The sequence below is a fragment of the Gambusia affinis genome, linkage group LG23, assembly GCF_019740435.1.
Source record: "Gambusia affinis linkage group LG23, SWU_Gaff_1.0, whole genome shotgun sequence".
Lineage (NCBI taxonomy): Eukaryota > Metazoa > Chordata > Actinopteri > Cyprinodontiformes > Poeciliidae > Gambusia > Gambusia affinis.
In genome coordinates this window covers 13,616,940-13,631,988 of record NC_057890.1, presented here as the reverse complement: position 1 = coordinate 13,631,988, position 15,049 = coordinate 13,616,940, and the positions used below count along the sequence as shown (strand labels likewise).

At 35.9% G+C, this 15,049-nt stretch overlaps 3 protein-coding genes across 11 annotated transcripts in view; 2 read left to right on the top strand and 1 right to left on the bottom strand.

Annotated features, from left to right (window-relative positions):
• Window positions 1–1,980, top strand: part of mybpc1 (myosin binding protein C1) — a 33,962-nt gene extending 31,982 nt beyond the window's left edge. For all 8 annotated transcript variants that reach the window (XM_044107769.1, XM_044107768.1, XM_044107767.1 and 5 more), the window contains one exon: window positions 1,212–1,980. Coding sequence is in view for 1 of the 8 variants with exons in the window: in XM_044107770.1 (XP_043963705.1) it covers window positions 1,212–1,309 (98 nt within the window). In the remaining 7 variants the exon portion in view is untranslated. The remainder of the gene's footprint in view (window positions 1–1,211) is intronic.
• Window positions 1,981–3,023: 1,043 nt separating this feature from the next.
• Window positions 3,024–10,888, top strand: chpt1 (choline phosphotransferase 1). Its single transcript, XM_044107773.1, has 8 exons — window positions 3,024–3,496; window positions 5,870–6,017; window positions 6,130–6,271; window positions 7,011–7,095; window positions 7,497–7,628; window positions 7,699–7,857; window positions 7,949–8,074; window positions 9,445–10,888. The coding sequence occupies exons 1-8, from the start codon at window positions 3,257–3,259 to the stop codon at window positions 9,559–9,561; spliced, it is 1,149 nt and encodes a 382-aa protein (XP_043963708.1). The 5' UTR covers window positions 3,024–3,256; the 3' UTR covers window positions 9,562–10,888.
• The window catches only part of gnptab (N-acetylglucosamine-1-phosphate transferase subunits alpha and beta), a 27,422-nt gene continuing 21,006 nt past the window's right edge, over window positions 8,634–15,049 (bottom strand). Inside the window, exons 21-22 of one of the 2 annotated variants that reach the window (XR_006369748.1) lie at window positions 11,914–13,112; window positions 8,634–8,719 (exon numbers count right to left, since the gene is read on the bottom strand). Coding sequence is in view for 1 of the 2 variants with exons in the window: in XM_044107771.1 (XP_043963706.1) it covers window positions 13,041–13,112 (72 nt within the window). In the remaining variant the exon portion in view is untranslated. Of the gene's footprint in view, window positions 8,720–11,256; window positions 13,113–15,049 lie in introns of those variants that run through there. The other variant, XM_044107771.1, reaches the window with a different exon arrangement.

Below are 15,049 nucleotides of genomic sequence, written 5' to 3'. Positions count from 1 at the left end.
GAACCTTGAATTGTGGATGGTTGTAAAACAAAATCCCAGTTTCATGTTTTTCTGTATTGGTGTCCCATCAACAAACACCAAAAGAGGTTTGAAGTTTAAAACAATAAAATAAATTCATTATAAAATAAATGCATTTTCTGAATATGCTAAAAGGTAAGACTTTGGGTATGGCATTCCTTTTCAGGTTTTGTACTAAAACCAGATGAACATCTAAAACATGCAGAAATCTGCAGAGCTTGAATAATTCACAGCAGTAGATCTGGGAGCAAAGTTTCAAGATTTATGGGTTTAAAGCAAAATTGTAGTTAACCTGAACTAATTTTGATAAGTTGATAGATGCTACCGTGCAGCATTTTTCTGGTTTTATGCAACATAAAGTAACATCGTCAGTTAGTTATACAAGGCAAATTAGGCATAAAAGGAAAAAGAAACATTGTCCAGAACGTATTGGACAATTCTCTCCTCTGCCTACATTTCCCAGAATGCTGTGCAGTTCAGAATCAGAGTACAGTGAATATTCCATGTATTGAATATTCTACCAGATGTATTATTTATTGCTACTGATCATGTGTATATTGTGATATATTGATTTATTGTCCAGCCCTATGGTGTATGACACTATTATAAAAAATATCAAATCTACCCCAGGGGTAACTCTTTATTTGAAGGAGTCTTTGTGAATGTTTATGACTGTTTTCATGAAGTGTCATTAGGTAAATGACACTTTTATTGCAAATTGGCATTAAAAGTATCATTATTGATCAAATGACACTTCACAGCAGCCATAAACATTCATGAAGACTCCTTCATATTCCTGACAGGTGTTATGTTACATTTATGACAGTGTCACGTCAAGGGTTACCCAACAGGAAAAAAAAATTTTTTGACTACAAATTAGAAGTTCCTAGACACCCTGATTAACTTAAAATGTGAAGTTCAAATTTAAAATGCATCAGTTATATTTAATTGATAGGAATTGTTACAGTTGCCAAAGAGGGAACGAGTAATTTTCTTAGAATTGCTCAATTTTATCTTTAGATTTTTTCAATCTGCTTTGGTATGAGATTATGAAAATACTGTAAAAAAATCCTATTTAAAGCTTTTATTTAAATATAAAAGTAATTCTAGAGGGCTCAGTATAATAGCTTTCTTTCTTTATTCTTTAACCTCTGGTTATGCCAACATCATCATAACTCTGTTTTGATCTTTAGGGGGATTTACCTTCTTCGAGCTCATGCAGCGCGGCGTACCCTTACACCTGATTGATAAATACATGAACGAGTCGAAGATCGTAGAGCAAGACAAATGAAACTGAAACCACTACAAGAAGGAGCTTTAGCTTTGCAAAAATCGTCTACAATCAGCGACCCTCGTCTCCCGCCTCTCTTTTTGGATCAGGACACTGACGGCGGATTGACGGGAACGGGATGAATGGATCGGTTCTGGTGGAGGGAGTTCTGGTCTGTGGTGTGGAATGCTGTGTGCATGTTTGAAGCATGTTGTTGCCATAGAAACGCAGTCATGTCATCTCCTTTCGCTCCCTGTTTTGTTTGGAATAATGTATCACCTCAGAACCTACTTTAGTGTTTAAGAACAAGAAAAAAAAATTATTTAAATAAGGATTAATGAACAGAAACTCATGTCTGAGGTATTTTCTGTGGGTTTTTCTTGGGTTTGGTCACAGAATGTGTTATTTTTCATTGGGGAGTTCTATAGAAAAGAAACAGAAATGTTTAAATTATCGATGTTAATTTGAATTTAACTCAACAAGATAAGAACGACTTGAGTAAAGTTGGAGAAAGAAACTTGATTTATTCTTTGCCGTTTTATTTCTCATGAGGAAATATAGAAGTTTACTCACATGCATGACATCTAGACCTTTAGTTTATTTTGGACTGATAAAGGTTCAACCATTTGTGCATGCCTTTTCCTTTGTAATTACTAACCACAGCTATAATAAACCTTCCAATTGCGTCTGTCTTTTTTTGTTATCCTATCTTCTTTTGAGTGGATTTAATGTGTTTTCACAATTTGGCTTTGGGGAAATATATTCCAAAATACATTAATGAGAAGAACATAAACTTTGTGTTGGTTTTGAGTTCGTGTTTTATATGTTTTATAAAAATGATGGCCATGAATTCATATTTCTGTGTTTGATAGTTATAATTATATTTTAGCCACTTGTATTAGAGGCTTTTTAAGAAACGAGGCAAGTGAATCAGGGGGGCAGAAACCAAAATGCTGTATCAGAAAACAAAATATAACAAGTTTAGATAAACATGTTAAATGTTTAATGATTATTTGCATATTCATTAAGTTGTTTTATTTGACCGGAGTGAATCTCAGTTTATAATATATACATATATTTAGATTTTTTTTTTTTATTTCCCATCTTTTTTCCCCATTTTTGAAATAATAATAATTTCACTTTATTTTCCTTATATATATTTTACCTAATAGCTTATGATAGATAAAAGTAAATTACTTCATATTTTTTTCATCAGTTTTATAATAAACTGACTTTATTATTTTATTAAAATATGGAATACTTTAATTTGATTATTTTTAATGCATAGGGCTATCCATAAGACACTATTTAATTATTATGTTTTATAAGCATTTTACAGTCTTTTCCTGTTTCTAGCATAGTGATATTTTGCATAGCACACCATAAACATAAAACTTTAATTTTATCATGTTTTATTTAAATAAAATTCATGCTAAGCTTTTATATTTATTATTTTTTTAACATTTTCCTTTTATAATGCAAAAGTCTAAGATTAAATCTGTTCATTTTTATGTTTTTTCTTACCTGTCATTCATTTATTTACCCAAAAGGTATGACTAAAGCATATAATAGGACATTAATAATAATTTTAAAAAAACATAGTTGCAATATTATTTTAGTTGCAAAATTTAATGTAATGATTAAATACTACACTTTTGCAGATGAGGTAATAAAATAGTGACCACAGTAGTTCACCGGCATGCTGATTTAAATTTCCCGGTGCAAGAGTCAAGTTATTGCTCCGCTTCCTGCAGACTTGTACCTCGATCTGAAGGCAACGGACTATCAGCAGATTTTTGGTTCCGCTGCAGAAATGGCCTAGACTGCGCCGAGAGCAACAAAAGCCAAATGATCTGCTCTTGTTTTGGAGTCGGCAGAGAGAATAATTTAACCATTTTGTAAGGCGCTGGCTTGGGGAAACCAGGGAGTTTGTTACGGTACTTAGAGGAGCAACGAGGCGGACGGATAATGCCACATTGCCTGTGGCCAGAGCCGCTGACCCCCGCACAATTGAAGCGGCTGGAGGAGCATAAATACAGCGCTTCGGGTCGCTCCCTGTTCGAGCCTCCGTGCCAAGTCTACTGGAACTGGCTGGTCCTACAGATACCGACATGGGTCGCACCAAACACGCTGACTATTGTTGGCCTCTTGATAAACATCCTCTCCACGGTGGTGCTGGTTTGGTACTGTCCTACGGCAACGGAAGAGGTGAGTAAATCGAGCTTAGCTGAAGTTTTTCCACAAGGGCTGGAGCGCTGATTGCGTTCGTACCGAACTACATTTAAAAATAGCCCGTAGTAAATAGTTTATGACAGCATTTCACTCTATCTTTACTGAAAGATAAAAGTGAATATAATGTCTTAATCAGAAACGTTTTCCTGTCAATTCGGCCTATATATAAGTATAATATAATTTGCTGTGTGAACACAATTTCGAATTAAATCAATACCCTAATAGCGAAAGCTAACGCAATCTATTGTCTATTTTTGGATTATTTTTTTTTTAAATAGGCGACTGCTTTTAAAAAAGTAATATAAGCCGAATTAAAGACAATGACACGCGTCTGTAGTTGTTGTATTATTACAATATGTAACGCTTTATTGGCATCACGCAGTGAGGATGATTTAAGTAGCTCCGTTTTGATTCGGCAGATTTGCGGAATAGATTAATGGTCGTACGTAGTTGGAAAGTTTACAGATTTTGACGTGTTCTTGTCTGTCCCCACTCATGTGATGCAGGGTTGGGACAAAACAGCATTTAGGAACATAATCTTGTTTTAGGTCACCATTCCAAAAGATTGTTATCATTATAGCAATGTTGTTGTGTAAACAACTGCAAAGAGTGCAGACATAAGATCCCTGGTACATATATAGCCGAAATGCAGAAATAGGCCTTTGCAGCTGACCTATGATCCAGTACAGCTGGGTGCTTAGTGTCGCTTTTCCACGCCATAAGACATACGTTTGTGGTTTATCAGAAAAAAAGCACCTTTGACCGATCCAAGCATGAGAAAGAACTGATGAAACAAAGTCCATACCGCCTGCTGATAGTCAGACCCCAGTTACAGTTCAGACCTATGCAAAAACTTTTACAAGTTGTGTAAAAAATAAAAAAATAAAGCAAGAAAGTCTGATTTCAATATTAGAACTTTTACTTTAATCTAACCTTTTTTCTTTTTTTTTTAAATCTGAGATTAAGGTGGGAATTGCGGCCTTTTTCTTACCTAAAACGTAATTCATAGTTTTTTTAAATTATAATCTTTATTGTTATCGTAATAGTACAGCAAGATATTGTGATAAAATTCAGAGTCCATAATGCCCACCACTAACTGGAACCACTTTTATAGTCAAACCTGAACTGTGAGGTTCTTTTGGTTCATATTGATCATCACGTTTGTCCTCTACATCCCTTATCTTTCAACAAAACCAGATTGTTCAGCTGTTAAATATTTGTTTAATAACATTTCAGGCAGGGTCTACTGCAAACATTTCTCTTTGTGTGGCGTTTGCCTCACTAATGCAAACACTGCTTCAGGGTGTGAATCCTTTAAGTAAAAGTAACTTTGTCACTGCACGTCTACAAAGGCTGTGAAGGAGGGGAAGAAACATTTTCACTTTTAAATCTAGCAGCACACATTGATGATAGCAACTAGAGTCAAACCTGATAGTTTGCACCACTATGCTCAAGTTCATTTTTGTTAAAAATACAGACAGATTGTTTATGTCCTGCGCCTCACAATTTCCTCACCCAGACTAAATTTGTCTATAATTATCTTGACTTTAATGTAAATAGATGATTGCTCTTCAACGTTTTGTGAATTTATTGTGTGTGTAAGGCTTACCCATCACAGACTGCTGGTGCAAACGCTGCTCTTCGTCAAGATGATTGGTCAGAAGTGAACTTCCTGTGCAGGTTAACCAATCATATGCTGGATCCTGATAGCAAGTCAGAGTTACATATCATTATTTCACCATGTACACCAATACAGGCACAATTAAATAACAATTACAACTATATATGAGTCTAATCCCAGTTTCTAAAGAGACATCTGGAGTAATTTGAAATTTTTTAAAGCAAAATCAGTGAATATTCAACCTCAAAAATGTATTTGTTTTCTTTTTACAGTAAACTTTCATATTTACGACACAATACAAAATAAGATAGAAACAAAGGTATGCAGTTGAAAGTGTAAAATATTTTAAAATAAAACAAAGCCATTATTATTTATGTATTTCCACTGTAAAAAAGCGTATGTGTTCATGCTGCATTCAAGTTATTTGGAGTTTGATTTGACGTCAAAATTCTAGATAAAAAGTCAGAATTTCAACATGGCGACACCCAGAATTATTGTTAGTAATATCTCTAACAAACATAATTTTAAGCTTTATTCTCTATAAGCCAGCGCCACTTTTAATCTGTTAAGTTTGGAGTTGCAGGTGCAACGTGGAACATTGACTTTAGACCCACTTTTACTTGTGTGTCTTGTAAAATAAACATGTTTCCACCACATTTTACGACTACTTATGCGAAGAGTGGCCATATTGAAACGCAGAGTTTCTTTCTCCTGCTCCGTGTTTCCAGGCTCCATCTTGGGCCTTCCTCCTGTCTGCTCTGGGTCTCTTCATTTATCAGTCTCTGGACGCGATTGATGGGAAACAGGCCAGGAGGACGAACAGCAGCTCTCCGCTCGGGGAACTGTTCGACCACGGCTGTGATGCCGTCTCCACAGGTCCCTTTGCCGAAATGTCCAATTTCTGCTCCATTTTATTCCTACTGTACTCTTTGACAAGCAGAGAAATGGGAAGAATTCATGCTGTATATTTGTGTTTTTATTATTTCAGTGGTTGTTGCTGTGGGAACCTGCATTTCATGCGGAATAGGAAGATACCCTAACTACATTTTCTTCTGCGGCTTCATTGGGATGTTTATGTTTTTCTGTGCCCACTGGCAGACCTACGTATCCGGGACCCTCCGCTTTGGGCTGTAAGTCAGGCATTCATACAAAATATCATTAAAATAATAATCAGCTAATTTAGTAATCGATTAATTGTTACTGGAGTATACAAGCTAAAAAAAAAAAGAAAGAAATTTGCTGCAAGAATAACTCACTCGGAGCTGTAATTAGGCCTAAACTGTACAAAACATATATACGTTTTGCAGCTAAGATTAAAAAAAACCCACGTCTGTAAACATGTTTTACCAAAAACACAGTTAAAATTCTGTAAAATAAACAAAAATCTGATCAGCTCTGCACTGTATTGATGTTAAGTCCAGCAGAAAAGGCAGAAATTTTTACATGTTGATGTTGGATCACTTCTGCTACAAATGATCACTAAAAGAATGCTGTTGTTACATTTAGTCAATAAAATTTTTATTTTCTTATTTAAAAACACATTTAAGTATTTGATGCATCTCAAGGTGCATTTCTAATGTTGTATAAAAAAGTATTACATGAAAAGTCTGCAGAAAGTAAAACATTTTTAATACAAATAATCGTCAGAGTAATCTGAAACTAAAATAATAATTTGTTTCCCATTACACGATTAATTGCGTATTGGAACAGATCTAGAAAAGTAGATTGGAAACTTTTCAGTTTGATTGAAAGGGGATGTTATTGAAGCTTGTGGATAAATGTAAAATTCTACAACATGGAATTGTGTTGAGTTGAGAAAGATCAAATTGTGTGTGTAAATAATGACTTGAACTGCTCATCTCTTCACAGCGTCGACGTCACAGAGGTGCAGATTGCCATCATCATCATGTACCTGATGTCTGCATTCGGAGGCGTGAGCCTTTGGGAAAACGTGGTAACTGAGAACCTCACTCTTCATCCTCTCACATGCAACAACACTATAGGCACACAGGGACGTTTCCATGTCTCCAGAGTGAAGAACAGCTCATTATTTCCTAGTCTTAGTGGGTTTTCTAGCCTTTAAATAGAATTTGTGTTTTACTTTCACTCCGTGCTGCCTTTGGAGGCTTGACTTAACGTCATTGAGAGAAGTGCGAAGGTAAATATGGGTAGGAAACGCCGTGCCAGCAGGTTATATATTGGACATGATCTGGCTCAAAAAGCTGATGATGTCACCTGCATTTGTTTGTTTTTTGCTTTGCGCTGCCATCACACTCAGCATGCTGCAGCCTGTATAAAAGGGAGCTTCTTGATATTTAGCCCTTTGATTAATTTGAGCCTTCTGTGTTTCTGTAGCTGCCTGTTGTAGGAGTGCCGCTGTACGCTTTCCCCATCATGGGTATCATCGGAGGCGCCTTGTACTCCTGCTACAACTACTTCTATGTGATTCTGAATGGAGGCGTTGGGAAGAATGGCTCCACTGTGGCTGTAAGTGGCAGCTGCTGGTCAGAAATGAGGTGTTTTAGCACTGATGCTAACAATATTTATTCCTTTTTAGGACACCAGCGTCCTGACTCCTGGTCTGCACATCGGCCTTGTCCTCACGCTGGCCTTCATCATTTTTAAGAAGTCATCCAGCCATCTGTTTGAGAACCATCCCTGTCTGTACCTGCTGACCTTCGGCATGGTCATCGCCAAGATCTCCAACAAGCTGGTGGTGCGTTTAGTGTCTCCTCATCACCTCAAAAATGCTAAAAGTTGTTTTTTTTTTAGTGACATTTTATCTACCACATGTTTCTCGTCTGCAGATAGCACACATGACCAGGAGTGAGTTATATCTTCCAGACACAACCTTCATCGGCCCCGGCCTCCTCTTCCTCAACCAGTATTTTAACAGCTTCGTTGATGAACACATAGTCCTCTGGATCGCAATGGTTGGTATTAAACTGAGGGACAATAGATATTTAGTTCTGAATCAGTTTTACATATTTTAAATCACTCCCACAGTTTTCTACAATTCAGGTGTAAAAACAATAAAAGGAAAAATATTTGGATTTACCAATTTTATTCTGATTAAGGGTGATTGATTAAGCTTCCTTAAGCGAGTTAATATAAAGAAGTTCATTTGTACAAAATGAGTTTAGTCTGGTCAGTTTTACCTATTCAGAATGAGCTGTTTTAAACATTATTTTAAATCTTCTTAAATTTAGCTCAAGGACTGACTTTAGATAAACCTTAAATGTTGAGCACTTCTCTTATTAATGATTCAATAATAATATTCTAAGATAAATCTTTAGCCTTCATATAGACATTGGAAACATCTATTCATTTCTCAGTAGATCCCAAAGTTAACTTACATGTTCTTTCTCTATTTTTGTTAGATATTTAAACTCAGGTTTACATTAGGTGTAAAATCCCATTTTTTTTATCAGATGATGGTACAACAATATTTCTAAAAAAAAAGCAAACCTGTGTGTGTAAACTTAGCTTCTTGCAGGAAAGTGCCAGGTGTTTATTGTGGCCAACACAAATCCAGTCCTACTCAGACGTTCTTGCTATGGGACACAGTTAAGTTTTCCCTGCAAAAAACAAGCATCATATCTGAAATCTCAAATTAAATCATTCCTTAAGACTTTTTAGTAGTATTAATAATTACACACTTATATACAATGCAATAACCAAATTTAAAAGTCAGAATTGATTCACAATAAGTAAATTACTGATAAAAATAATCAACACGATAAAAGCCACTTCAAGGAGTTATCAATGAAACATTGCTAGTTCAATATAGAATATAGTGTTAATTCTGACTTATTTTTTAACTAGTTGTATGAATTAGCTGGTCTATTCTAAAATTAATTTAAAAAAATTGTGTGATTTTAATTAGCTTGACATTTTTCAAGCTAAAAGTCAAGTTCATAAAATCCTACTGACAAACTGTTACTTTTAATAAAGTGTTGAACCAATTTAAGTAAAAACCAAAAAATTGTCATTATTAAACTAAGAGCCAAACGGACTAAAACAATCTAATCAAAGTTAAACTAAAATCTATTTGGCTATTCAATTGTGTTCTTTGCAGAATACTGACAAAGTTTTTTGCACATTTGTAATGAAAATGCAGCGATTGAGCAAACATTTGGTGATAGTGGGAAGAAACAACTTCCTTTAAACAGAAATAAAACTCCACCAGAATGAGCTGTTTATGTACGGCCATTTGTTGAAAAACTTTGTTTGGAGGATAATAGCTTTTCAACATTAAGCTATTGGCCACTAGGCCTAATTTTTCTCTTTCCCATCTTCGTAGGTCCTTTCTCTGGTGGATCTGACACGGTACTGCACAGGCGTGTGCCTCCAGATCGCCTCACACCTGCGCATCCAGGTGTTTAGTATCACGCCGCAGCCCAACGCCCACCGTGATTGACAAGTTGCCCGGCGGGAGGAGGCGGGAGGAGACGCAGATCTCTCCCCGCTGCTGAAAGCAGACGATGACGAACTCGGCGAGGAAAGACCCTTAGCCCCGAGCCACTGCAGCCTTGACAAAGTAACCACCTCCGATTAAAAAACTGCCTCACTCAGAAAAAAGGAACAAACAAACCAATCCAACACTGCAAACCAAAAAAAAAGAAAATAGCTTGAAAAGCTGGTGCATGCTGTCATGAAAGTCATTGATTTTTATCTCAACCAAAATACCAAATGTTTTTATTATATTAAACCATTATTCATTATTAATTTGAAAGCATGGCAGAGTTTATTTTTTTAATTCTCCATAGATTTGACTCTAAAACCAAACATGGACTCTATGTGTTCTGAAACTAAATAGATTGCCCAATGAATTATTTTTCTAAATAACCCATTGTTTATTTATTCAGTGTTCCAACGTGGAACAAATCAGGGCTTTAAAATTAAAACATTTTAATTCAAATCAAGTCTCCAATATGAAGTGGTGGATTGTCAAAGAGCTCTGTGAAGGGGTAAGAGTCACGTGTTGATGCTGAAAACGACGACAGGTCCATTTGTAGGTTATTCCACCAACGTCACTCTAATTTAAAGAGAATTTACTCACCATTATGTTTAGTTAATAAAACATCCATACGTTGGTATTTAGAGCGCTGTCGACTCATGAAGCGTTAACACTCGACTCGTTCTGCTTTCTTATTTCTTCTCCCTAAAGGGCTAATACGTAATTATGTATGATTGTACAGAAATCAACTGAATACGCCTTAAATATTTTTGTTTGTAATTACTGTCTTATGAGTATTTAAAGCAGATTTGTATGGTTTTGTGTCTTTACTTTCACTAACGCTTGCCAGATACAGCAATACTTACAATACAACTCGACTGGAAGATTTTTTGGTTTTAGTTTTAACTTTTCACCTAGATTAGTGAATTTCAGTTGTGTTATTTGGTAACGTGATTATTAGTAATTGTATATTGACTGATTATCATGGAAATATTGTACTTTGGTGCACTGGGATCAGAAGGGACTTTTCCAGAGGCTGTAAAATGTCCTGGATTTTATTTTGGAAAACTTTCATCTCACATTCTGCTTTTGCGCCATTACAAGCCTGACAGAGGAACGTGTATTAACACACTATTTTGCATCATTTTCAGATGAATGTTTGAACTATGCATTGACATGTAATTTGATTCCAATCACCTCATTGTACTGTTCAGTTATACAGTCAAACATTTCTAATAACAGATGTGAATGAAAAGATTGTAATAAAGATCATATTTTTCATCGTTTTCAGTGGTTTTGTTAATCTTGAGAAATTACTGCACTAAAAGTATTTGCACTCTGTTCAGATTTACTACCACAGTAAAAGATCTGCACTGGGAAACCGGCCAATTTAAATCAACTTTACCCATCATTTAACAATAATTATGCTGTAAAATTTCCAGATGGCTATGAAAAGTGTTTTAAGTACAATTAGCGTAATGATAATTTAACCAAATATTAAACATTATTATTGTAGATGTAATTTTGACCCTGAGGATATATTTGTCATTAAAAAAAAAACTTATTTATGCAAAATTCTTATTCAAAATACATCTAGAAACATACACTATTAGGTAAAGGCATTTTAAACTGCCCCAGAAGAAAAATCACGATGACTGACCCAATAAAAATTTATTTAAATGTGACAAACCACTGACAGAAAGTGAGAAACAGTCCTATTCCCAGATATATTCTTTAGGATCTCGGAACACTGGATGGCACTGAATCGTCTCTCACATAATACAAAACATTCTTCAAATTGATGCCGAGCAAATTGAGACGATAATGAGACACTTAGACTTCCAGTATTTCTGAAAAAAATTTCTATACACTTAAGACGTTAAAATTGGATTATTTAGATCACAGGTGTCAAACTCCTGTCCTCGAGGGCCGCTGTCCAGCAGTTTTTAGATGTGCCACAGGTACAAAACACTGGAATGAAATGGCTTAATCACCTCCTCCTTGTGTAGATCTGTTCTCCAGAGCCTTGCTAATGACCTAATTATTCTGTTCAGGTGTGGTGCAGCAGAGGCACATCTAAAAGTTGCAGGATACCGGCCCTCGAGGACTGGAGTTCGACACCCCTGATTTAGATACTTAAAAAAAAAAAAAAAAAAAAAAGACACATTTGCTAAATAGATCATTCAAGAGTCGAGTATTATACGTTTTGCTTCCTATCGAAGTCTGGACTCTCGGCTATTTAGTTTGAAATTTTACCCAACCGCTAACTTTTGCCAGTTTTGTAATGCGCCATTTCGGCGCTATGAAGCTTACCGGAAGTCTCTTGAGCTATAAACAACAAGTAGGGAGAAGTGCCGAACACCGAACAAGATGGCTGTTGACGTTCATTCAACACGAACTGAACGGTTTCGTACCGGCGCCATTGCTACAGGAAGAAAAGAAATCGATGACGTAATCGTTTAGAACTTCTTCTGTTCGCTGATTGGCCCGGCTGAAATTCTACCGGAAGAATCTAGGTCAATTTGAGGAAATTTACATGGTTCTGTCAATATAATCCAGAAAATTGTTAAAACGGACAATCAGGGGTTTGAAATAATGATGAGCGTTTTATAAGACATTGCCAATGCATCGGTCGTCGTCACATTAGGTGAAAATAAATTAAGAGAACATGATGAGGTGGTCTGAATGTCAGACAGCAACGAGTCTGCCGAGTCCCACAGGGACACACCTACGGGAGCCGCGAAGGCCGCGGAAATACCACACATCAAAAAAACAATCGCATACAGTAATAATAGCAATCAGCATCTGACTCATTGTTTCTGTAAACCAGGTCAGGTGTGGGTGACAAAAAAAAAGTTCAAATCTAACATTAATAAACAACGAAGGCACTTCATGTTTTCCAAGACAGCAAAGGTTGAAACGGCCACAACTTAAATACATTTACCCAAATCTTTACATCTTTAAAACAAACAAAAATACCAGGCTGTAAATGCAACACTTTCTTTTTGACTCCCAAGATACTCGCAGCAGCAAAGGCAACATTTTTAGATGTCTTTTAAACACAAAAACGTACTTAACTTTAAAAAAACAAAAATGTTCTAGAAGTTTGTACCGTTATAAAATACAGGTGCAATTTGAGCTTCCTATAATACAACCTGCAGCAATTTGAGCTTCCTATAATACAACTTGCTGGAAAAAGTTTCAGAATTTGAGAGTACATTTGTCTGAGTCGAGGCAACGGCAGAATCTGATGCAGGAGTGCTGTGTATCTCTCTTCAATGCCCTAAGTGGAAGAAAAGAAAATTCGACTTCTTGTTTGAGTTTGGCTGCAGTCCAGATCAGCAGTCCAGTCCAGTCCAGATTCCTTCCTGGTCTCTCTACGGAGGAGGACAGAAGGCGTGGAGGACGACTTTCAGAGAGGACGAGACAGACTTCCTCTTTTAAACTCGTTCTGGATTGCTGTCTCTGGTAACTCTGCGTCTGGGGAACAGTTTCCGCTTCAACAGAATGAGCTGCGGGAGAAAGGAAGAAATGTGAAAAAAATGTAAACTTTGTACAATTACAAAAAGCAAAATAATTAATGTGTGGACAGCTCTTGGTTTCTGCAGCTCTGGTAGAAAGAAAAAAAGAGAAAAGCTGTATTTCTTTGATTAATGTAACTACTTCATAAAAATGGCTAACATGTCACTTTTTTCTTTAACTATCATTGGTTTGGTCCTACTTCATGCATCTTTTAAATACGAATCAAACTTTTAAAAAATCTCAAGATTTTTTAAAACTATTAAAAAAATGAAACATATTTCACACAAAACATTTAAGACATTTTTTTGTTCAAATATGAACTTTATTATTAACAAAAGTGAATATTTATGCAGTCACTTATAGAACAGAATAAATAGAATAGAAATAGCCTTTAATGTCCTAGAGGAGAAATTCAAAGTAGACAAAAAGTTCCAAAATATAATTTTATATTAAATACTCATTTTATTGTCATTATTTGGTAGAAATCAATTTCCAGGTTGACATTAAAGGTTTTTTTTTTTCTTGCATTTTCTATGTAAAAAATATAAAAATTATGTTCATCATTACTGATTTGAAAAAGCAATAAAAAGGTAAAACATTCAAGCGGCTGAGTACTTTTTATAGGCAGCGTGTTTCTGCAGCAGGCGGGCATTGAATATGTAATCTGAAAAGCAACAAACAGGAAGGAAGGATGGAACGCAGAAAATAAGGAACGCAGGACCCAAGAAACAACAAAAAAAAGAATGGACAAATGGAAAAGAGGTGGGAAGGATAGAAGAAAAGAAAGTAGGACACAAGAAATAGATGTAAGGTAATACTAGAATTGCAAAGAAAAGGAAAACTAGAAAGAGACAATGAAGAACAAATGCTGCTCTCAGCAGTCCAGATCGTTGTGTCCACCCAGAGTAAGGAAAAAAGGACACAACCAAAGTAAAAATTATCCGTGTTTTCATTGCAAATGTGCACAAAATTTGTCACTATTCCTTAAATATAGAAAAAACACAATTTAGCAATTGCTGTATATCCATTAAATAAGAATCACAATTAAAATCACACGTGAATAAGTTTGCTCACAGGATAAGGCATTAAAAACATGAAACGCCATCATCCTCCAACCACTTCCTGTTGCCTTCTTCCTGGCTTCTGCCAGTAGTAACATCCGGTTCATGACCACATGACACGTATGATGTGAAAAAAGTGCAAAACATATAAATTTTGATACAGCTACAAAAAGGTTTTTTTTTTTTTTTTTTTTTAATTGCCATGTTTCCATAGAGACCGTACAATTTTACAGTCAACAGAAAAGCAGTTAGTAACAAGAAAAGTAAAGAAGTGGAACAGCAGGAAGGAAAAAAGGACATTTAGATAACAGGACTGAGGATAAAGCTAGGACATTTGAATATTTTTACAAATCTGAAAAATAACCAAACCAACTTGCAAACTTTTCCACAAACTCTGTAAAAACCTTGTTGGGTCCAGGGAAACAGAAGCTCGTTTGATCTCTCTAAGTCTATCTCAAGAAAATCACCTGCTGCCAAAAAGGTTGCCACATTCCTCAGTGGGAGCTCTGGTTCCAGTGAAGTGATAGGAGAGATTCTCCTGAGGTCAATTGCTAACCTTTCTTTGTGTTAGCTGAGAAGAAACTAGAAACCTTCAGATCAGGACAGAGGCGATACCTGGGTAGAAAATGGTTCATCTAAATTCCCTTAATCATGTTTCCTTCCCTAAATTTAAAAAGCGTGACGAGGAAACGGTTTTATCGTCGCATTCAACCGACAGAATCAACCATCTTGGCAACAAAGCAGCCTAAAATAAATCACAGCGCAGTCTGATCCAGGTCTACAAAGGCGGTCGGGTCTCGCCTTTCATACAGGATAACTGGGGGTCTTTCATTTCTGCTAAGTCGGGTTCTGGCCCAGATGATCAT

What these genes read in the sequence shown, in the direction of transcription:
- chpt1 (XM_044107773.1), top strand. Translation starts at nt 3,257, where the DNA reads ATGCCACATTGCCTGTGGCCAGAGCCGCTGACCCCCGCACAATTGAAG. An exon ending in CTGTGATGCCGTCTCCACAG is followed by an intron (nt 6,018 to 6,129) that starts GTCCCTTTGCCG and finishes TTATTATTTCAG; the next exon opens with TGGTTGTTGCTGTGGGAACC. An exon ending in AGAATGGCTCCACTGTGGCT is followed by an intron (nt 7,629 to 7,698) that starts GTAAGTGGCAGC and finishes ATTCCTTTTTAG; the next exon opens with GACACCAGCGTCCTGACTCC.